Here is a 22478-nt window from a genome sequence, read left to right as displayed (position 1 = left end):
CCAGTGTCTGGAAGAAAACAAAGCAAGCCTTCACTTGTAGCAAACTGGAATGATTTGTCTCCCTTTCCCAACTGTGGGTACTGAAACACTATAAAACCCTTTTTCATGGGCATTTGAGTTAACGCTTCACTGAGAAAAAATGGGAAGTTCGGTCAGAAATGTTCACACCATTCTTCTGGGTTCTTTGTAAACTTACCCATGTTTTTTCTACATTCCATTCCCAGTTGTGTTCTTGAGGTTTTCTGTAGAGACTGAAGGCTGTGGCACACGTTCCCTGGACCAATTAGTCTTGCCCACTGCCTCTCCCACAGAGCAGAAATGGACAGTGATGTCTAAACCCACCCTGCTACAGAGTAGAACTCACCTAGAGGAGCCCAGGTTTAGTCCTGAGGCTAAAGCACTGCCAGAAGTGCTTGATGTTGATCTGTTGATGGAACCAGCTGCAGAAGCATGTGCATAATGTAAAAGTCATTGTGTGTCTCAGTTTGATTACATAGAAGTAACATTCAAACCACTCCGAATTTTTTTCCCAAATCTGCATAATGGTTTATACGGATACATTTCTAGGTGTGTGGTGGTATCAGCTAAAGTTTTCTATGTTGACAGAGCCTTACACTTTAATGAACATTTCCTCAGTGGCTTTTATTTTGTCCAATAAGTCTTTCATGGGAAATGTTCCAGGATAAGTGTGTGGGCTGGCTGTCTCTAAGCTTTGCTATGAAGATGTAAAACTGCAACGCAGAGGGTGTCTGAGAACCTGTGCACATATCCTTGCAGGCTGGAAGGCCACCATTCCCAGCACAACCCTGCAGCCTGGCTACCTTCCTAGGAGCTTATTAGCCCCTCAGGTCTACAAGCCAATGGCTTGTGTAAAAAGCTGTTGTGTCCTCCTGTAATAACGAGTTCTCGAAGCATACAACACTGGGCAACACACTCAGACATGGAGGAAATAAAACTGTGACACCTCTGAGACAAACACTGGCCCTGATGTCCCCCATTGCTCCCATGGTGGTGGAGAGGTGCAAGCCCTCGGGTGTTTTGAGGTGTCCAGCTGAGAGCAGTTGTTGCAGGAATGATGGGATTCTCATTCCCAAACTCTCCAGCACACCTTTTGGGGAAGCAGCTGCTCCACAAGCTCACATTCCTGATAATGCAGTTCCTGTATCCCAGTGAGGTTTTAATGTCTTTCACATGTATCTGGTTCACACTGAGATCACACTTATTAGATGTAGCAAAAAGATAAGTGATAGACCTCATTTATTCCATAAAGTTAAACACAGACTACCAAGAGCAATAGGTAAGATCTGGGAGAATAAGCCTTAGCAAAAGGATGTTTTATTTTTCAAAGTGAGGAGGTCTGTGGTCTCCCAGAGAACCCCTTAAGGAGATCCTGCGTGAAAGAAAACCAAAGCAGCCTTGTTTTAACGACCTGAAAACTTAACTTTCTGCTTAGCTATCAGTTCAAGAGTTCTTCCCCCCAGGCTATGCAGCAGTATGCAAACAGGGCATGTCATCTCCCTTGATGAGATGCTGCCCTACCGAGAGCTGATACTTCTTTGGCTTCCTGCCACTATTTGTGCTCTGTGTTTCACAGAAACACACAGGGAATGCAAACAGAAAATCAAAAGACAACTTTGAGGACTTAGATGGCTGCCTTTGGTGTTTCAAAGTCACTTTTAATACTTCTTTCTTCCTTTTCTTTCTTTCTTCCTTCCTTTATTCCTTTTATTCCTTTCTTTTCTTCATTTTTTTTTCTCTTGATTATGTCATTGTTTTTAGCTTTTTAGCATCCCTGGGGCTGCAACACTGGTATTTTGCAGATCATTTGATAAAATAGACAAAAAATAATCTGAGATGCCCGTGTATTGATCACTTTCCCCTTTTCTCAAATAAAGAGGTCAGCTTAACCACAGCTGTAAACCTACAGCATAACTTCTGAAACCCATAAAACCCCCTTTGTTTTCTTGCCCGCAGCCTGGGTGATTTGCACAATTAATCTTTTCCTGGCCTTGTAGAACCTTCCAGCTGTCATACTAGAGATGCTTACAGTGTTTCTGAGACCTTCATGACTCAAGGTATATCAAGGTCTCTACAGACCCTTGGACACTGGAGCTCTTTAAGTTTTCCAGTAGTTACTGGAGAGCCTCCTGCTGGAACCAGCTCCTTCAACATTACTTCATCACCCAGCTCTCCTCTCTTCCATCTGACTTCAAGTGAAGAACAATACTCTGGGTGCTCTCTGGGCACCTTGACATGTCCCCTAAAAAAGAAGCTGAACCTTCCCTTTCAAGGACTCATTGATTTTTTTCCCACTGGTTCCCTTTCTTTACCTGGCATATCCACTGCAGAACAGAAATTTGCTTTTATCAAGCAGTAGGGATAGGTCAAATACAGATCCAGAAACAGGGACAATGTTTCAGCGCTTTTCACTTCAGACAGGCAGAAGTTTCTGACACTAGAATCAGTGACTAAACGGAAAATGAAAATTGCTATTGTCAAGTCTTGCCTTCCTTTATGGACATTCATAGGGATAAAAAGAATCTCAGCTCTCCTCATCAGAGGTTAAGAAATGGGTCTGAGAGATTCAGGCAGTGTCTGACCTCTGACTGGGGCCAGGGGAGTGGAGCTGAATCCTTTCAGGAGATCATCTTTAGGAAAGGCCCAAGGCTGGTCCAGAACAGGCTGTGTCATGAAAGTGTCTCATGACAATTCTTTTATTTCCACAGGATCTGAGCTTTGCCCTCACACTCTTCCTGGGACAGCTTGTCTGCTGTTGCACATACCTTTCTTCATGGCCATTTTTTCCACCTAGCAAAGATTCAGAGACTTCTGTCAGCTGTACAGCCTCATTCCCAATTAGGATAGCTCTTTGGGCTCATCCCATAATTCCTCCAATGATGGCAGAACTCCATCCAAATGAAGAAAATAACATCTGCTTTATTCGCTAATCTTTCCATCTCTGTGGCTGAGCCATCTTTGGACACTGGATACCAGGAACACCATTTTTTATTGGTGTGTAGTGTTCTGTAAGTCATCCTGGGGGATTCCTTGCTGTGGCTATTCTGGGCTGCAGTAGATTTTGCTTCCATGTGCTGGGAGCTTCCTGCCTGGGGCATCACTCTTTCAGCCACATTTCCATGACTGCCAAGGCACCATGGAACACTAATACCTTTAATAGAATAATTTTTCTGTTGAAAAAAAAACAGTTGCACATCCCCAGAAAGTGTATGACACAGAGAGGTATTGGAATCACCCAGCATTTATAGACTGCGTCTCAGAAGAAAAATCATCACAACTAACTGCAGCTTTCTAAGCTATAATATCCATTGTGCACAATTGCTACCTATTTTCCATCCTTCCTGCTTTTCTTTGGTACTTCTGCTGCTGAGCCTCCCCACAGGGCACTGCCAGCTTGTGATTATGTACATGATAGGACAGAAGGTAGAGCTTGTGAGCCCCCTCTGAGTATGGCTTCAGTAAAAACAAATCTCGTTCCACTTTGTTCGGTGAATCTCCACACTGTAAATGTATACATCTGAAAAAAAAACCCAAATACCCAGGAACCACAAACACTGGAAAGTAACCTGTCTTTCTTCCTCTTGGCTGCCTAACACTCCCCTCTGCCTGTCCTTTGAGAATAGCAGCCATTTTCACAAAACTTTCCTGGGAATCTGGAGGAAGACGGAAGGTCACGCTGTGGCAGATTAATGCACAGGAGGAGAAGGATTTCTTGACCACTGTTAAGAGAAGATGGACAGCAAAGCAAATACAGCCCAGCAAAAAGGCAAGCATGCCAAAATGCAAGATTACAGGTAGGACTAGGATGTCCATGTCACAGGTTGCTACAAGGAAAAGCTAGTAGAATACAACTTCTGCCTTGGGATGTTCATGTCTACATTAAGACAAAACACAGCATATTGGTGAAATTAAGGGGGAAGTGAAAAGGTAGTAATATTTTGTAGATTTTTATTTCTCTCTCATGCCAGAACCACAGAAGAATCAGGATTAAAAAATAATGAAAATGCCACAGTGGTGCTGCAGATGGAATAGAGGCCATGTCATCTGCCCAGCTGCAGTTCGATTACTGAGTTGAGAAACACTCCTTCTCCTTCCTCAGCTGCCCATCCCTGTACTTTGCACTGATTTAAGATTCCAGTGATGGGAAGCATGGTTTCTGCATGTTAGAGAGTACCTTCCTGTACGTTCCAGCTAGCATTTAATTAATTTCCTCTGATTTAATGAGTTAGCTCGTGTAGGAGAGCAGAAAGCAGCTGCTCCTGTGGAGACGCCGGACCCTCACAAGTCCTTGCCCGTCCCTGTTGCCATTGATTCCGTGCGCTGGTTTCTTTTCCTTGGATAAAACGCAGGGACCAATATCAAAAAAAGGCCTTTCGGAACTTCTCATTCCAGTGGATTGCCGCCAGGATATCTCAGTGGCAGGGTAGCGAGGGAGGCCGTGACCCAGAGCACGTGAAGGTTGGACTCACTGATCTCAGAGGGTTTATTCTAACTTAATTGATCCCGGAATTCCGCATAAATCCCGCAGACCGGACACTTGCAGCGCCCGCGTCCCCCTGAGGCGGCAGCGCCCGCCCCGCCCTCAGGCCCCGCCCCGCCCCTCAGGCCCCGCCCCTCCCAACGGGCCCCGCCCCTCCCAACGGGCCCCGCCCCGCCCAACGGGCCCCGCCCCGCCCCTCAGGTCCCGCCCCTCAGTCCCCGCCCCTCAGAGCCCGCCCCGCCCACCAGAGCCCGCCCCGCCCCTCAGGCCCCGCCCCTCAGGCCCCGTCCCGCCCCTCAGAGCCGGCCCCGCCCCTCAGAGCCCGCCCCGCCCCTCAGAGCCGGCCCCGCCCCTCAGAGCCCGCCCCGCCCCTCAGGGCCCGCCCATCTCTCGGAGCCGCGCCACCACCCCGGCGCGCGGGGATGACGTAACGGAGCAATCTCCGCCCCCTCCCCGGCCCTCGCCGTTGCGGGCGGCCGCTGCGCTGGTGACGTCACTGCGGCGCGCCGGGCCGCTCGCACGTGTGGCGGTGGCGGTGCCGCCATGAGCGGCCCCGTGCCCTGCGCCGCCTGGGTGCGGCGCGGCGTGGCCAAGGAGACGCCCGACAAGGTGGGGCCGGGGCTGGGGTCGCGCTGAGGGAGCGCCCGCGCCCCCGCCGCCGCCCTCACCCCTCTGTGTCCGCCCCGCAGGTGCAGCTGAGCGAGGAGGAGCTGAAGGGTCTCATCGAGGAGGCGCAGGACCGGCTGGGGTGAGCGGGGGCAGCGGGAGGGACTCGGCGCCACTCTCGGGCTCTGCTCGGCCGCTCAGAGCCGGCGAGGGGAGGGGGCGGCCCGGGCACGGGGGAAGCGCAGCCCGGGGGCTGCAGCTCGGAGCGGGGACGGGCAGCAGGCCCGCGGATCCCTCCGGCAAACACCGCGCCAGGGCAGGCTGGCGGCCGGCGGGGCCAGCGGGGCAGCGTCGGGCGCGGTGGATCGGGGGCAACATCGGGTGCTGCCGTCGGGGACGTGCGGTTCCTCAGCTGTCAGTGGCAGCGATGGGCACTGCGGGGCCTGGCGCTCGCTGGAGCTCCGCTTCCCGCCTGCAGGGAGAATTAAAGCGCTGGGTTTGTATCCGTGGCTGCTTTGGACATGTGGCAAACGGAGATGGGAGTCCCGAACTGCTCGGGAAAAAGGGTGCTGAGGGTGGGACAGGGCACTCTAGGTAGGGAGGGCACAGTGGAGATCAGAGTGATGGAGTATTCGTGCTTTGGTAAAAAAGGCAGAACGTCACTCAGGGGTGTGTTTATGTTGCACAGTGAAACCGGAGGCATCGCAGCTCTCCCCTCAGCGCTGAGAGCCCTTAGTTATGTAGTTGTGTTGTCTTGTCACTCTGCTTTTAAGAAAAGTGTATTTACAAAACTAATACAAGAAGTGACGTAGAAGACACAGTAGAAGACAAGAAAGAAATGTCTCTCTTTTGTGTAGAAAGAATGGGGGATTGAGGTCTTATTCCATTTTCTGGCCATTTTCTGTTAGATCTGTTCATATATTTAGGCTTCTGAGTGTTTCAGCTCTGTAGGGTGTGTGGTTGTGCCACAGTGTGAGTGGTTAAACAGATGCAACAGGTAGCAGAAAAAGTTTTTATAGTTTGGTGAATATTGTTCACCCTGTTTCTGTTGGATGTATCAGTGACACCACTGATACACTACCGAGTGTACTGTCCCAGGATGTATTTTATTCTGGTTTTTCTGGTTTTGGTTATTTAAAGGTTCCAAAATAATCTTAAATATTTGGAAGATTCTCACATTGTGTTAATTTCTTAACTGATTAATGTTTCTGGTTTGTGTGGAGTTATTTGTTTCCCCTTTCTGTGTGCGAGCATTTGGTTTTCTGAGTGATTTCCTTTCTCTTGCAATTTCAAAAGCATGGAAAGATTTGAGATGCATGCTATAAAACTTCAGGATGGAAGTATGAAGACCATCTGAAAAAGCTGATCTATTTATAATTTGTTGTACTTTGCAGAATTTGCAACACCCCACTTTTTTCCCTGTCCAAAGATCACCAATCAAACTTGGATTTAGTTATTTAATTGCCTCGATATTCATCTCTAGTTATGTCGCTAATGTGAAGTGTTTATTTTACTGAACAAATTAGGAAAATTAGGTTTCTGATATTTAGTTTAGAACCTGTATCTGAGAACTGCCTTGGCTCATTGTTGCTTGGGAATTTTGTGTGCAGGACAGAAGTGCAGCGTGTTGAGCAGGGGTGAGTTTCTTTGGAACATGCTCCATTGGGACATCTTGGGTGTTTGTTATCTTCTCAAACAGTCTTTAATGTGCATTTCCTTCTCCTAAATTCCTTGCATGCAGAATTGATGTCACAGAGTTCTGATTTTTCTAGATGTTGCATGGTTTACCCCATAAGAAGAATCCACAGTGTGACCTTACCTAATGAATGTTAATCTATGTGATTTTTACTTTGCTTAAGTATGGGAAGTATGAGGAAATTAGGTCTTAAAAAGCTTGAAGAAATGTGGGAATTCTCCCACATGACCATGCCCCTGAGTGGGGAAAAGAAAGGAAGGAATGGCATGGACACTTGTGAATGCACAGAAGTGAGGTTGAGAGCACTGTATCCACAAAAAACGTGTAAGAGAAAGGGGATTGCATACACAGTTTACCTTGTTGAAGAAAATATATGCCATGTTTTGTCATGAAAACTTTCAAGGAAAAACTTCCTCTGAAAGCCTGAGAGTTACAGATGCCTTGTACTTTAGGAAAGGCTCTAGAAGGAGTGGATTGATTTCGAAATTATTGGCATAAGGGCTTGAAAGCCATGTGAGCCACTGAGACTGTGTGCTGAAATCTCACCAGCAGCCCCCTGGAAGTGTTCTGTGTGTCTGCCACAATTTCTCAGGGCTGTGAACTTTCCACAGGGACGGTGCTGGTGGCAGTGATGAGGGCCAGACAGCAGGTGACACGAATGCACCCGTGCCCGGCAGCAGCACTAAGTCTTCCCAAAATAATGAAGAGCTGTCTGATCATGAACTGGATGAATATGATTTGGACAATTATGATGCTGAGGAATACACAGGTAAGAAAAATTTGTGTCTCAGATGTGCAGTGTAAGTGAAGAACCTTTCCACTTCTTGTTTTACTGAAGGCTTTAATATCCTAAGGCTACACTGTGTTAAGATTCAGAAATTCACAGTTTTAATTATTTGCTTGTCTCATCTTGGGAAGTCATTTATTGAGGGAAACGGTTCAGCATTCCCCTTGATGACACTAAGACCAAGTGCATGTTGGAAAGGTCACTCTGGCTGCTGTAGTGCTGGAGCAGAGCAGCAGAAGTCCCTGAAAGCACTAAGCAGTTTATCTTACCAAGATACTTATGTTTGGAACTTGGAAGTTCATGTATCCCACTCCTGATATTTTGCTATTTAGGTAATACTGGTATTGGTACAGGAGTTTCTAACTTTGCCTGTTACAGACATGTATAAAAAGTGTTCTGAAATTCCCATCTAGGTGATTTAAAACTTGGAGACTCTTTGGCTACTCTGACAGTATATGGGAGCAATGAAAACGATCCTTACATCACTCTAAAAACCACTGTGAGTACTTAAAAGATGTTAATTATCTTAAACTGCACAAACTTTAAAATCAGTTAAATTTTCCACTCTGCCTTGGGGTTTCTAAGTGCTCGCAGTCCTTTTTCAAAGGTGTGCCAGAGTTTTGGTTGGATGGTGCTCTTTTATTTTAAGGTTGCTTTGTGCAGGCCCTTCTTTCTGTGCCTTTTGCATTTAAGTAGGAGGTTAAGGTGAGCTGGCTCCTCACTTAAACCATGCACTTCTGTACATGGAGTGGTTTTTCACCTGCCTAGTAGGTCACAGAAAATACTTGAAGGAATAACAAGTCTCAGGCAGCTAGTGGCCAAAATTAGAAAATTTCACAGATTACAAGAATCTTGCACCTTCCACCAGTTTGTGTAAGAAATCAGGCTGAGGTGGACTCTGGACTCAATCAAGGTGTCTAATATATCAGTGTTCTGTGTATAAATATGTGTGTGTGTATACGTGTATATCAATATATATATATCTAAATAGTACCGTGTCATTGGCTGCTTCTGCCTGTATTAGTTTCTACTGTCAGATGGGGAACATCTTTGCAGAAGCTGGGTTTGTAGACATACAGAAAAATGAACACCTTTTTTCTCAAAAGAAAAGCAAGCTCTTCTTCCTATGCTCAAGTTCTTTGCCCAAATTATAAAAATTATGCAGTTCTTCAAATATCAAATGACAACAATTTTCTGTTGTCATTTGATATTTGCTACTGGAACTGTTGAAGACTATGTATTGTGTAACCTTAAGTGAATTCAAAGAATTGCAGGACTTGATAGAATTCAAATATTAAAGTATGCTTGAAGTGAATTAAAAAAAAAAAAAAAGCTTGCAATGAGAAGTCCACAAAGTCTTGTATGTGTTGAAGATGGGAAGGATGGTACTCTGGGTAGGATTATTGACTTCTGTACAGTTCTTAATTTTTCACAACAAAAATTCCCAAGTTCCTTCCATTCCTCAGTAACAATGAAAATCAGATGAGTGGTTACATCTGTTCTGGTACAGCTGAATGCCTGGTGGTGCTGTTGGCAATACTTCTTGGGAAATAGTTTCCAGGAAGTAGACAGTGGAAGTATTTCCTGGATGTGAGGAGCAGCTGCGGCACTGTTATTGGGTAAAATGCTGTTATATAAGTGGTCAAGGCACAGGAGCACAAGGGAAATCACCTTTGTTTGTGGACTCCTGGTGATGATTTTCTTTTCAGGAATCAGCTTCATCAGGATAGCCTTGAAATATATGTATATTGATAATATATATTGTTTAATTATATTTGATAATTAAACACCTCTACAAACCCACCTATGTTCACATAAAAGTCCTTCAATCTAATTTAATGACTATTCACTCTCCCAAGAATTGGGTCTGGTTCTTGCTTTTGTCTGTTCAGCACCATAACATGGTTTTAGGTGGGTGGGCATTGGAGTGATTTTGAGTGTTTTCAGCTGGGGTTCAAAATTACTGATTCCAGCTTTTGAACATGGTAGTTTCATATTTTTGTGTGCTCTGCTCAACACCCCTCGTCTTCTCTTTTTGCTGTTCAGGAGCAATATGAACAGGAGGACTTTTTGATTAAACCCAGTGACAATCTTGTCCTTTGTGGCAGAGTTGATAAAGACTGCTGTAGTTTGGAGGTCCATGGTGAGTAAAATAGGGTTTGTTTTTTACAGTGAACATAGGAAGTGTCTTGCCTCATATGTGCCATGTGGCTGTGTTGAAAAGGGAGTGGGTTGGTTTTGAGGATTTTTCTTCGCTTCTGCCTTGTGTTTTGTCCTTTTCCATGTCATGGTGCTTTAGCTACTTTTCAGGACTAGAGTATTTCCTGTGTAGTTATTGCTATTTATTTCAGGCTGTATAGCAATTCCTTTCCTTATTTCATTTCTTAAAACTTTTAGGAAATACTATGGCATTTTTATTCTCTGAACATATGCTCTCCATTCCAGTCTTACTTTCCATATCCTGCAAGCATCCTCTAGTGGTTTGTTTTGTTGTGTTTGTTTTTTTTTCTTTAGCTTTCTCCTTGCTTCTTTGAGTGGGCTTTCCACTGCTGGGATTAGAAGAACCAGCACCTTTATCATCATGGTCTAGGAGAGATAATCCCTAATAGGGCCTGAATACTGCTTATTCTAGAAATAGGTTGACTTTTGCTGTGTAAAAATTTTTCTGTTGCAGCCAATAAATACTACTGAACGTGCTGACATTATCATCTTTGCTTACTGTGGTTCTTTTTGGGAATGTTTCTGGCCACTTGTGCTGTGGTCTGTGTTTCTGTAGGAAAAATATTTCATGTTAAGCAACCAACAAGACCAAAATGTGTGAAAGCATCTCGTCAGATACCAGCATGTGGCATTTTCTATGTCTGGAGGTGTTTACAAATTTTATTAACTGTAAGTTTATACCAAATATAAACTTACAGAACAATAACAAAGGCTTCTGCAGCTTCTAAAATTGGGTAACCTTGTCTTAGTTGACTACTGAGATAACTTAGTTAACTGGAGACTTTAGTTAGTATCTGAACATCTGTCACATGCACTGTGATTTTGTGTGTGATAGGATGTTATTAAAATAATTAATGGGTTTTCTCTGCTGTCCAATTGGTAAGTTATTTTATTATATGGAGAAAAATAGCTGGCTACAGTGAATTTGTATTTAGTAAATGGCTGCTTTACCAAAACTTTTCCTGTATCTCAGTACCATCTGCTAAAGGTAACTTCTGACTTCTTCACCTTCCTCTGGTTTGTCTTTTTACCTTAATTTCCCTTTCAACTTCATCTGGAATAATTTTTTTGATCGCTAATCCTGTAAAATGAATGTATCCTGATGCAGAAAGTGCTGGATATGGAGCACATACTATGAAGAGATCTTATAAACAAAGTAAAAGTATTGAACCTTGACTGAACTTGTCACACCTTTATCTAAAGTACACAGAAGAATGTTTAATTTGTGTAATTCTGTGAGGTATAACATCTGTAGAGGGTCTGGCCTCTACAGTAAAACTCTGAAGACTGAATTTTCCTTCTAAATCTTCTTGAGAATTTTGTTTTTTCCACAACTGCCTTTGTAGAAGTAACCTGCTCACGGTTGGTTGCTTTCCCTCTTCACTGATATGTTGCATAACTTTAATTATTTTTCAGTTTATAATCATGAAGAGGACTCATTTTATGTCCATCATGACATTATCTTGCCTGCTTACCCTCTGAGTCTGGAGTGGTTGAATTTCGATCCTAGTCCAGATGAATCAACAGGTAAATTACAAAGGATACTGTCAGTGTCTAGTTAAAGAATTTTTGCTTGAAAAGTGTGTAAGTGTAATGTTGTCACTAAATAAATTCTTCCTGCAGTACAAAGAAATAAAATCAATGTTAATGTCAGGGTAATATTGACTTGAGATAACCAAGATGTGAATATCAGGTATTTTTGCTTGGTGATACAGTCATCTCAGTAATGCTGCTGTAACAAATGCTTTTACTAAAATACTGATTTTATTGCAAACAATTAAGTTATTGTCAGCAGACCAGAGCAATCTCTAAAATCTGCTTTATTTTCTGTTTGCAAATGGAAGGTTGCTTATGTTAAATTTCTTTATGTCCAGTGCAGTTAACTAAATGTAAACCACAGCAAAATTTACATATATTTTATATATTTATGTATTTAGTAACATTTTTCCTGTGTTTCTCAGATTTTTTTCTTCCGTAGTACAGGGGATGTGGTTTAGTTTTGTTTGTTTTTTCCTTTCAAAAACGAACAAAACATGCAACTTTATACAGGTTGTTTGAACAGTTACTTGTACTGAAGGGGAAGGAGAGCAAGTAAATTTTTTCTGGCAACATCTGCCGTCAGCTGATATTTTTAAATAGCTCCTTGCCAGTTTTAAACATAAATACATTCAAGTAGAAGATTATGGCACATAAGTTTTACTTAACTAAAGAAATAAGGGACAGCTGGATTGCCAAATAGACTGTTTCATAACTAAATAAATGTGGTTGCATTTCATTTTTTGTTTGTAGGAAATTATGTTGCAGTGGGTAACATGACCCCAGTCATTGACATTTGGGACCTTGATGTAGTAGAATCCTTGGAACCAGTCTTTTCTCTTGGAGGCAAGAAAGAGAAAAAGAAGAAAAAGAAAGGAAAGAAAGTAAGTGTTGCAAAAAGGTTTACCTGGTTGGATGGAGGAAATTTATTGCAGGGATAATGCCTTCTTTTTTCCTCCCTACAATATTTAAAATGCTAATTGTTCTCTAAATAACTAAAGCCTGGAATTAAGAGCAGAACAGGAGTGGGGTGGTGTCCCAGTAAACTTTGAATCTTAACTATTTAAAATTGGAAGTTACAGGAACTGGCACTTGCAAGGACCCAAGCTCTGTTAATTGGGAGGAGAGAGAGGGAACTGCCAGGAGAGTTTAGAAAGAAGCTGAAGAAGTTGCACATTAGCTGGAAATAATGAGATTTCTTTGACTAGCCTGGAGGGAATACCCAGTTCTGTAAACCCAGCAGCTGGAGCAATCTGTGATCTGGGGTAGGAGGCAGGGTGCAGGTGGTGCAGAGATGTTCTCTCAAAGGCTGTGTTGCAGCAAGTGAGAGTAATTTCATATGAAGCTGTTTGTGAAGACTTTAGGGAATTCATACTAATGTGGAGTAATGCTTGATTTGCACTGAAGCTGTAATTTTCAAAAGTCTGTTTATGTTGTGTATGTACACAGAGTTTATCTTCAGAAGGGACTGAAGGACATACTGATGCTGTGCTTGATCTTTCATGGAATAAACAAAGCAGGTAAAAGAATACTTGAATAACAGTGGGTGTTAGAAAATTGCAGTCTCAATTAGGCATAGTTTCCACACAAAATCAAAAAACTTAAAAGCACTGCTGAAATTAATGCATTCTTAAAAATACACTCTTTTTTAAATTTTTTAACTAGAGTTCTTGATTTTAAATTTTTTTTGGATACTTGTATATTGCTGCAGGTCATTTTTGATTTGCAGGTTGAGGGCAGGGCAAAGGTGGGTGTGAGCCATTTGATAAATTGTCTACATTTCACTTGTTCAAACTAGAGAAGCAGAAGGGCTGCCCTGAGCTATGCTGTTCTGCCAGTGGCCTAAACCACCATTTCAACAGAGACAAGCAGATTTATAGAAGAAAGTCCTTGCTATTCTGTTTTGTTTTTTTTTTTTTTTTCCTTCTGGCTTTTGCCCCAGAACTGTGAACAGGAGAGTGTAAAAACCCTAATAGCTCAGTTACAGGAATGCCTCTGGCCTCCAGGCAGAGAAAATTCCCGGTTGCCTGAATTAACTAGAAATGAAGTGCTGCTATAGAAGCAACACGAAGTTGGCCCATCCTGGGGCAGAGGTCAAGGACAACGTGCTGACTGAAGTAAAGATGCTGTTGGTTTTTGTCACTTAGGTTGTTGTTAACAGCTCATCTGTCAGAGAATCCTCAGCAGGGGCCTTGAAACTGCTTCAGTTAGACATAGGCAGATTTTTTTTTCTTCTGTCATAAATGCCTCTGCCTTTGAACATGTTCACAGACAACTCTGAATATTCTGATGAGCAGGTGTGAGCCTTCCCTTGTACTGCATTCTTATCTAGATAGTGATGAAGAAAACACCCACACAGACCTCAGTAAATGTATATAAATTGCACTCTTAATGTACAGTGTTCTTAAATCAGACACATATGCACAGTGTGACAGTGACCAGTCCATCACTCTTACAAAAGAGGAGCTTTTGTGTACCTAGGAATAGTCTGGTGATAATACAGACAAGGATGAAAAAAATTATGGCTTCAGTAGTTAAGTTTGAAATGCATAATTCTATGATGTGCTGAGTTACAAAATTCACTGATTCTGGTAGGTCTTTCAGGAAATAAAACCAGCCCTGAAGTGGGCAGCTTATGGAGAAAACAAGGAACTCCTTGGAGCAGCTTGTATATAAAATGTTTTATTGTCATTTCTTTGTTTTAAGCAAGGCATGTTGTGACAACTCTCTACAAATAACTTTCTGCCTGTAGGTCATAGTGGTGTTACTGTAAAATGTTCTTACAGCCTTCACTATGCATTTTCTTAACTTTCCTTTGTAACATTGCTTGGGAAAACAGCCTTTCCAGGAGAATGTTAACTCTTTCAGTCAGAAACACTTGGTTAATATAAAAAGGGGAGAGGGAACACTTTCAATCAGAAGCAACGTATTGAGGTAATAAATCTGATTTTAAAAGCAATGAAGCAGTTATAGGAAATGGTGTGTGTTCTTGACAGGCATTTAGGGATGTTTTGATTTGTTTTTTCTGATAAAACTTTTAAGCTGTTTTTATTGCTGTTAACACAATTGTTCAAATTCAAGTTGAAGTATGGGGTCTGTAAACTAACTGAAATTTTAGTGGTTCTATTCAGCAGTCTACAAAGGATATAGTGTTGTGTCTTCAGTAGGAATATAAACAGATATTGAAGGGCAAAATATTTCACAAACAGGTTTGTCAGGTTCTTGGCTGCATGAATATGCAAACAGAACAAAGTAGCATAGGTAGTGTTTAAAAGTACTATTCAATGTCAAAGGAAATAATGTGCTTCAAAGACTTTGTTTTGTTTGAGAAATCTTTGAGCAAATGGTATTGTAAGTAATGTCAGGGGAAATAGGAGCAGAGCTGTCATTGTTATAAGTGTTCTATAATGTAATGTAATATATCCTATTTATAATCTTTACTTAAAACTTAGAATTGCCTTTAGGGAATTATCCCTCAGGCTTGAGAGGAATCATCTATAGACCACAGTGTACTTCTTCTCAGAATTGGGCACTGTGTGTATTTTGGATTCTTGACCATTATTTCTTTGTACCTGTAGAAAGAATTTTAAAACTAATTTTTGATCTGTTATCAGGAATGTTTTAGCAAGTGCCTCTGCTGACAACACAGTGATTTTGTGGGACATGGCTGTGGGTAAGCCAGCAGCCAGCCTGACACTGCATACAGACAAGGTATGGAATATTGCTGTGTTTCTTCCACTGTAGAGTACTGCAGTTTTTCATTTGCTGCTTGGTAGTGAGCCCTCAGAACAACAATCCTCTTATTTTCTGACATCTGTGCCGAATTGTTTTAATTTATTAATTAGTTGCTTTTTCAAACAGCACTGTATTTGCTTTTTAAAAGGTTATTTAACTTTTCTTTAAACAAGTTAGAAAAGCTTTGCAACAGTTTCTAAAATACCTTTTGTGTGTTGGCCCTAATGGTGGGGAATATAATAATGCTGGTATAAGCTACAAAAATAGATTTCTGAACATAAGGTCAAACTATAACTCTCTTAAGGGAACAATGAGTGTCAGTTACAGTTTGTTCTAGGTGGAAAGGTTTAAAATAAATGATACTAAAATACCATAGTGATGGGTACTTCAGAAATGAATTAATCTCATAGTAATTAAAATGTAAAACCTAGTTATTAATAGCTGTAACCTTATTTTGCTGCTAACAAAGTCACTGCCCTTGACAAACTCCTAATTTTCATTTTTTGTGAACATTGCATTTTTTCCCCAAACTGGAAGCAGATATTCTTTTGCCTCCAGCTTTTTTTTTCTTTTTTTTTTTGTTTTTTTTAATTAATATCAAGGGCAGAAAGGGGGCATGGAGTTCTGTTTGGTCAGATTTTATTGGACAATATCTTGTTTTCCCCAGGTGGGGTTGTTTGAAGTAATGCACATCTCTTGCACTGATTTTGAGCAATCTGAGTGGGATGGTTGTGCTTTGTTCCAAGAAAGTTCCTGTATATGTGTGTTACATAAAATCTTCCATTATCTAGGTCCAGACATTGCAGTTTCATCCCTTTGAAACTCAGACCCTCGTTTCTGGATCGTTTGATAAGTATGTCAGGATCATGTTTTCACATGTTGCACCTGGGGAGGGTATTCGTATTCATTTAAGCGTTGTGTTTTCTTTCATTTTTTTTATAACTCTGCCAATTTGAGTAATGTTATTTTTTCCAGCAAGGAAGCCAGGTTTGCATATGGCCAGGATGTACTTTTCCTTACCTCTTTTTCAGGGGTAGCAAATGCTTTAACCATCTGGACTGACATTTTCTGTGCCAGGTGTCTGCCTGCTCCAAACCAAATTGATTTCTTAATTTGGCCTTATGGCTTTTCTTCATTGGGAACGTGTCACTGTTTATTCCTGTGAAAATTTGCCCAAGTTTTGCCAGCCAGCAAGTCCACGGTGGAGGCACGAGGGACTTTAAAATCCCAGTTCTCCCCTTCCAGCTTCTATAGGCACAGCCAAAGAGTAATGGGCTGTCTCCTGTGATTGCAGCCTGGAGATGCTTGGAAATGGTTTGTGTCTGCACACTTGGTCTGCTCTGTGGCTGCCAGTTCTTGTAAGTCCTGCCAGCCAAAAATATCCCTCTGTGTTCTCCCATCTCAATGGAGTAACTTTCAAATTTTAGTCTCTCACCATGACTTTCTTACATTGATTTTTTTTTTTATTCTGCTTTTAGGACTTAGTCCTTATGTTAAAATAATTTATAGACTTGCCAATCTTTAGGCAAGCCTTTAAGTTCTCTGGCTTCTGTTTGTTCTTGCTGCATCTGCTGAAGTATTGGAGGAGGACCTTTTGCTGTTAGGAGGCTGCTTCTGTCTTTTCCCTCTCAACTTCCTTTGATGAAAGGAAGCATTAAGTCCAAGCAGTGACCAGCTCCTGATCCCTTTTTAGCTGCCCCTTTGATACCATGGACACCTCTAAACCACTGTGTTATCCATAGACTAAGTGTGCCCCTTGTGGATTTTTCCTGCAAAGCCTTGCACAGGGCCACAGGCAATTCAGTGTGCATTTGGCAATGCCTTCAGAACCTGGAATTCAGACTTAAAGAAACTGTTGTGTCAAATGCCTTTAAAAGACCTGGGAAACCTATATCACACTTCTTTAATTACATGATAGAGTGGGAATGAGTTACACTGAGGATGTTGATAGTGGTGAGATGATGCTGGACTGACATGACCACTCCTCCCTTGCATTTGCACCCAGGAGCTTTTTGAGTTGGGACAGATTCTGCAGCCACTCAGCTGAGCACGTGCCTGTAAAGAATCCCAGAGGACCCACTGACTGCCATCCACTCTTTCTCCTTTGTGGAGTACTGTTTCTCCAACTATTTGTTAAGATTGTTGGATTTCAGAAATTACTTTTTTATTAAGCACATTTGAAAATGTATGCATACGTATGACAAAATGATTTCCTAATTAATGCATCATTACTTGAGTTTACTGAAGTCTGTTCGTAATTAAGTGATATATTTGCATAATTATGGTCTGCTATGTGATAAGTATCTTATGTATTGAGTAAATTCAAGCTCTGCTTAGTTTCAATAGATAGGCTTTTGGGGTAACCAGGATGAGACTTTGAAGCACATGGAAAAATCTTATGCTTATCTGCAAGAGTTTAATCTGTTACTGAATTAGAAGACTAAGTAGGGAAGTTGTTTCCATTTAATTTTTTAATTATAGTTTACATGGAGCTTCTGTAGATGTCAGTGAGAAAGCAAACTATGTAATGAAGCGTTCTGCCCTGATCTTTTTTTTTTTTTTTTATTTCCTGTCCCTTTATCTCCTAGATCAGCAGTGCTGTATGACTGCAGAAACCCCCAGGACAGCCATCGAGTGTGGCGGTTTAGTGGTCAGGTTGAGAGAGTAATTTGGAATCATTTCTCACCTTGCCATTTCTTGGTGAGTACTGCTTTTCTGTTTTGGTTGGTTGTTGCCATGTCATTTAACCTGTGTTAAGCTACTTAGTGTTCATAATGCTTCTGAATCAGAATGGAGCTGATGGACAAATATTTGGATAGTTTGTGCTGCTTATTATAATAATGCAGTCTGGGGGAGGATGTTTTTAGGTAGATTTTTCAGTAAGTATCTCTAGACCAGCTACTTACTTGGTATCTTCACTGTGACAGTAGAAATTCCGGAGGTGACAACCTTGGTCACGTCGTTGCAGTGTTCAGTGGCTGGGATACATTTTCCTTTGCAGAATTCCTGTTGTGTTTCATGCAATGAAGGAACTGCAGCTGAGAAACAGCTAATTAGAACGAAAATCCTGAATATTAATTCAGTGTTTCAAGTCAGCGCTAGAGGGCACTGTCCTCCTGGCTGGTATGGAGCGATCCACTCCTTTAGGTTGGAAAAGTCCTGTGAGATGGAGTTTAAATGTTAACCCAACACTGCCAATCCACCACTAAACCATGTCCATAAGTGCCTCATCGACATGGCTTTAAATACCTCCGGGGGTGGGGATTCCACCACTTCCCTGCCCAGCCTGTGCCAGTCCTGACAACCTTTTCAGTAAAGGCATTTTTGCTAATGTCCAATCTAAACTACCCCTGGTGCAACTTTTCTGTTGTTCTGTTGCTTATTACCTGGGAGAAGAGAGCTACAGCCACCTAGAGTATAAAGGAAAAATATCTTGGTGTTGTTGAGTCTTTTGTAATAAAACTTTGCAACAGAAGTTAAAACCAAATCTTCCCTATTATCTCAATGGCTGTCTAGTTCTCTGTTGCTTTATGTATACAGCCAACAGAAGTGGCTGCTCAGCTCTGTTGGTTTTATGATGTGGCTCTCTCCTGGTGTAATCACACTTAGTTTTGCACAGGACTTCTGTCAGTAGTCCTGTGCAAAAACTGATGGCTCCAAAAGCCACTAATGGCTCCAAAACTAAACTGACAGTAAAGAGACTGAAGGCTCTGTATTTAATTGCCTGCCCTGAGCACCAAACTTAGTGGGGCAACTCTATTTAAAATACATTTTAAGAAGTTTGCATGGGATTAAAACTTTCATGTCATTGGTGCAGCATAATCGAGGTTCATAGAATAGCTGGGGTACCGGCTGGGTGGAGCCTGACTTTGGGGGTGCAGGCCTGGGAACAGTGTAACATGTGCTAGGGAGAAGCAGTGTCTGCCTGGGATCAGAGGGGTTTACCAGAGGGTGGGTGTTACTTCACTGGCAGTTTTTCCCCAGAACAGTGATGGTGGCTGTTTGTTATTTAAATGTTGTGGTTTCCGTAGGCAAGCACAGACGATGGCTTTGTGTACTGTCTGGATGCTCGTGCTGATAAGCCCCTGTTTACTCTGAAAGCTCACGATGAAGAGGTGTCAGGTAAATTGTCTTTGTGTCCTCTTTGTTCCAAGTGGGCAAGGCACATCTGGAAGATGCCTTTAATCCATAGCACTGAGGTGTAGTTATTCTTTGTTAAACAAGTAAATTGTGCATGCTGATCATGGTAGCTGGCATGTGAAACAAATCTCTGCTGAGGGTATTGGGAGGCAAAGTAGGCCTGCATGGTTCCCTTGGCTCACTAAAGTGGCAGCATGGAACTTTCATTAATGTTCTGCTCCTTTGTTCTGGAGTTAGTGTGAGGAGTATATTGGGGTTGTTCTCGTATCTTCACTTCAAAATGTATCCTAATCTCTGTGAAATGGGGATTGCCTGTTGCTCTCACACTGCTGCACTCTTCATCTTCCAGGGCTACAACTAAGCAGTCAGATCAAAGGGTGCCTTGTGACATCATCTGCTGACAAATATGTGAAAATTTGGGATATCCTGGGAGACAGACCAAGTTTAGTCCATTCCAGGGATATGAAAATGGTATAGTAATATTTATGTATTGATTCTACTAAGTTTTATATATTAACTGTCTGCTTTTTTTTTTTCTGTCTAGTTTAAATCTTGTTCTACCTAAGGTCTCAGAGAGAAAAAAATAGTAATATATTCTGGGTAAATCATTTTCATCACAGTGCAGTATTCCATATGGAATTGGCAGAGTGCTTTAAAGCCTTAGAGTCCCAAATTCCAGGTACAATGTTCTAAGTAGAACTATGGGTGCTCCAGCTTGCATCTGCTACATTCAAGAAAAAGATGTGAACAACTGTTTATAATTAGCAGCTCTTGACTTTCATTTTATGTCTTTATGAAAGAAGTTTCAGAAACTTAATTAAATTAGTTTAAACTTGCTTGGTGAAAATATTTTCAGATGACAAATTCATTTTAAGATTTTAAAAAAAAATCTTTTTTTTTTTCTCCCACCCTGCCAGGGAGTTCTGTTCTGTGCAGCTTGCTGCCCTGACTTCCCCTTTGTCTTTGCCTTTGGAGGAGAGCGGGAAGGGCTGCGTGTTTGGGATATAAGCAAGATCTCTGCAGGTAATGTTCTAATTTCTTTGAATGTTGTAGTTCTCCCCTTGCTTGCAGGGTGTATTTGTATTCAGTAATGCATTGCGACTCTGACAGAAAACTATAGGTTAGTATTTTTAAATACTCCAAGACTGTATGTGTGGTCACATTTACAGCTTCAAAAAACGTGAGTTTTTTTCTAAATTGGAAAACTGCTTGACACGATTTATGTTCTTGCAGCTGATGTGTAATACCTTATTCCTTATAATACCTATGTTTTGTTTTTTTCTTGATAGTCTTGATAGTCATATTTTTGAGTACTTATGGGAAGAAAAGTGAGGACTGGTTTTGATCACTTGTAGTTACCTGTAACTAAACAGCATGATTTTTTTGGAGAAGGCTTTTAAGAGCCTATTGGGAACCACAGACTAAAACCAGAAATAAATTATTTAAACTTAATGATGTGGTCTTCAAACCTCATCAGTTTTACAGTACTTAGGTACAGAATTATGTAGAGGAAACCGCTAGATGCTCTGGAGGAAAAATAACAGAACTTTTTAATTGAAGTATCATAGGCAGGCAATTTTCTGACCTTTAGGTTCAACTCTGCACTTGGGCTAAGGGGAAGAGCTTTGAAAGCCATGTACATTGGGATTTCCATTCCATGGTGCTCACCAGGCTGTCCCTGCTCTACTCCTCTTCCCTCTGGGAGAGTAACATGTAAGCAATTCCATTTGTATTATAGTGAATGAAGTTTTTGGAAACAGAGAGAGGCTCGTCCTGGCCAGTGCAAACTCTGTGGCTTCTAGCTCCACAGCCAGCAGAAGCAGCAATGATTTGGAGACACCAATGGAATCATGATGGACCAAACATCAAAAAATCAAAGTAATTAATGGGACTACAACTAATGTGTATTCTGCAAATGCTCCTGTTCAGTGAGAGTTCATGGAAACAACTGGTGTCTTGCAATCTGCAAGCTTCTTCATCTCAGCCAAAGAAAGATGGTGGTGTGGTTAAGCTCTGAGCTCCTGCCTCTATTACCAGCTCTGAAAGATTGAAGCGCTTGCTTTAGCCTGAGATAATGATCCCTGAAACAGGGGCTACCATATGTAAAGCTGATACACAAAATGGAACAGTCACTAGAAAAGCATTCTGTGACCACAGAATTTTGTTGAATACTGCAAAGAGAGTTTTATCTTCTACCTTCTAAGGGCATAAGGAAAAATACTTCATACAACAGTTGTGTAATAAATAAACAAAAGATTGACTTAAATTACAAGTGTAAATAAATAATTTATCCTTAATTTAAGGCAAAGTTTACAGATTTTGACAGATCTTCCATGTAACTTTTTAAATCTTAGGAATAGTTCTTGGGCAACAAGTTGGAGTCTCCAACCAGAATCTTGGAATGTATTTCTAACCCAGATGTCACCAGTATCAAACCAGAAATAACCCAGCTCTATCCCACCACGACTGGGGGTTTCTTTTTCCAGGTTCCACAGCACCTGAAATTCAGTGACCCTGCACATAGTATTGGGGTTTTTTTCTTCACACTCCAGATGTATTTCAAGAGAATTTGAACTGAAATAAGGAGCTGCTACTCAAGTAGGATGAGAGGCTGTCAGGACACAAAGTGAGGGTTGGGATCCCAGCTGTTCACTGTTAGTGGTGAAAAGCTCTCTCTCTTATGTTCTTAACTCTGTTCAGTCATTTCTGCCTGACACCTGATGGGCACAGAGGATAATCTTAAGTATCAGTTTAACCACCAACTTAAGCCCCTTGTTTGCAGAATCAGGAACCTAATCAAGGGATATGACTCAAATAATTTCCTTGCATTTATAATGTAACACCCACCTGCTTTACCTCAGGAACTCAACTGATGCTCTTACCTTCCAGTGAGCACTTGCCCTCTGCACACACTGAAGGTGCCTGTAGAGTGTTCCTGCTGCAAAGTACCCTGGCTATTAAATCCACTGATACCAAAGCAGCTGTAGGATCATACTCACAGCTGCCAAGCTCTTCCCACTGCATTTCACTCTAACTCAATGTAGTTCATGCTGCTGAAGTAAAACAGGTAAATTGTGTCCCTACAAACTGCAGCTGGGGAAAAGGCCAGTCTGTAATTTTCCTTCCTATCCCTTGAGGGCAACTGGCTGCTTTAAAACTACTTCAGCTGTTTGTAGTCTGGTGAAGGTGTTCAGCATGGCTCTGCAGGAACCAAGAAGACTTTGTATGTGCTGGGACTCCTGTCTCCATCCTGTCTCTGC

The 22478-nt window shown here is 41.8% G+C and overlaps 1 protein-coding gene across 2 annotated transcripts; it reads left to right on the top strand.

Annotated features, from left to right (window-relative positions):
- The first annotated feature begins 5009 nt into the window (after positions 1-5009).
- Positions 5010-21663, top strand: PWP1 (PWP1 homolog, endonuclein). 2 transcript variants are annotated; one of them, XM_059472465.1, is made up of 15 exons: positions 5010-5107; positions 5188-5246; positions 7412-7569; positions 8001-8086; positions 9634-9730; positions 11224-11334; positions 12097-12227; positions 12793-12863; positions 14958-15054; positions 15870-15931; positions 17667-17778; positions 19110-19200; positions 19568-19689; positions 20136-20241; positions 20957-21663. In XM_059472465.1, exons 1-15 carry the CDS (start codon positions 5042-5044, stop codon positions 21070-21072), a joined length of 1485 nt encoding a protein of 494 aa, XP_059328448.1. In that variant the 5' UTR covers positions 5010-5041; the 3' UTR covers positions 21073-21663. The 2 variants fall into 2 exon arrangements, with proteins under 2 accessions (XP_059328448.1, XP_059328449.1); XM_059472466.1 differs by having other exon boundaries at positions 5042-5107; positions 20810-21045.
- Positions 21664-22478: the final 815 nt, after the last annotated feature.

Source organism: Ammospiza nelsoni, chromosome 5, assembly GCF_027579445.1.
Source record: "Ammospiza nelsoni isolate bAmmNel1 chromosome 5, bAmmNel1.pri, whole genome shotgun sequence".
NCBI classification, from domain to species: Eukaryota; Metazoa; Chordata; class Aves; order Passeriformes; family Passerellidae; genus Ammospiza; species Ammospiza nelsoni.
This window is presented reverse-complemented; position numbering and strand designations above follow the sequence as displayed.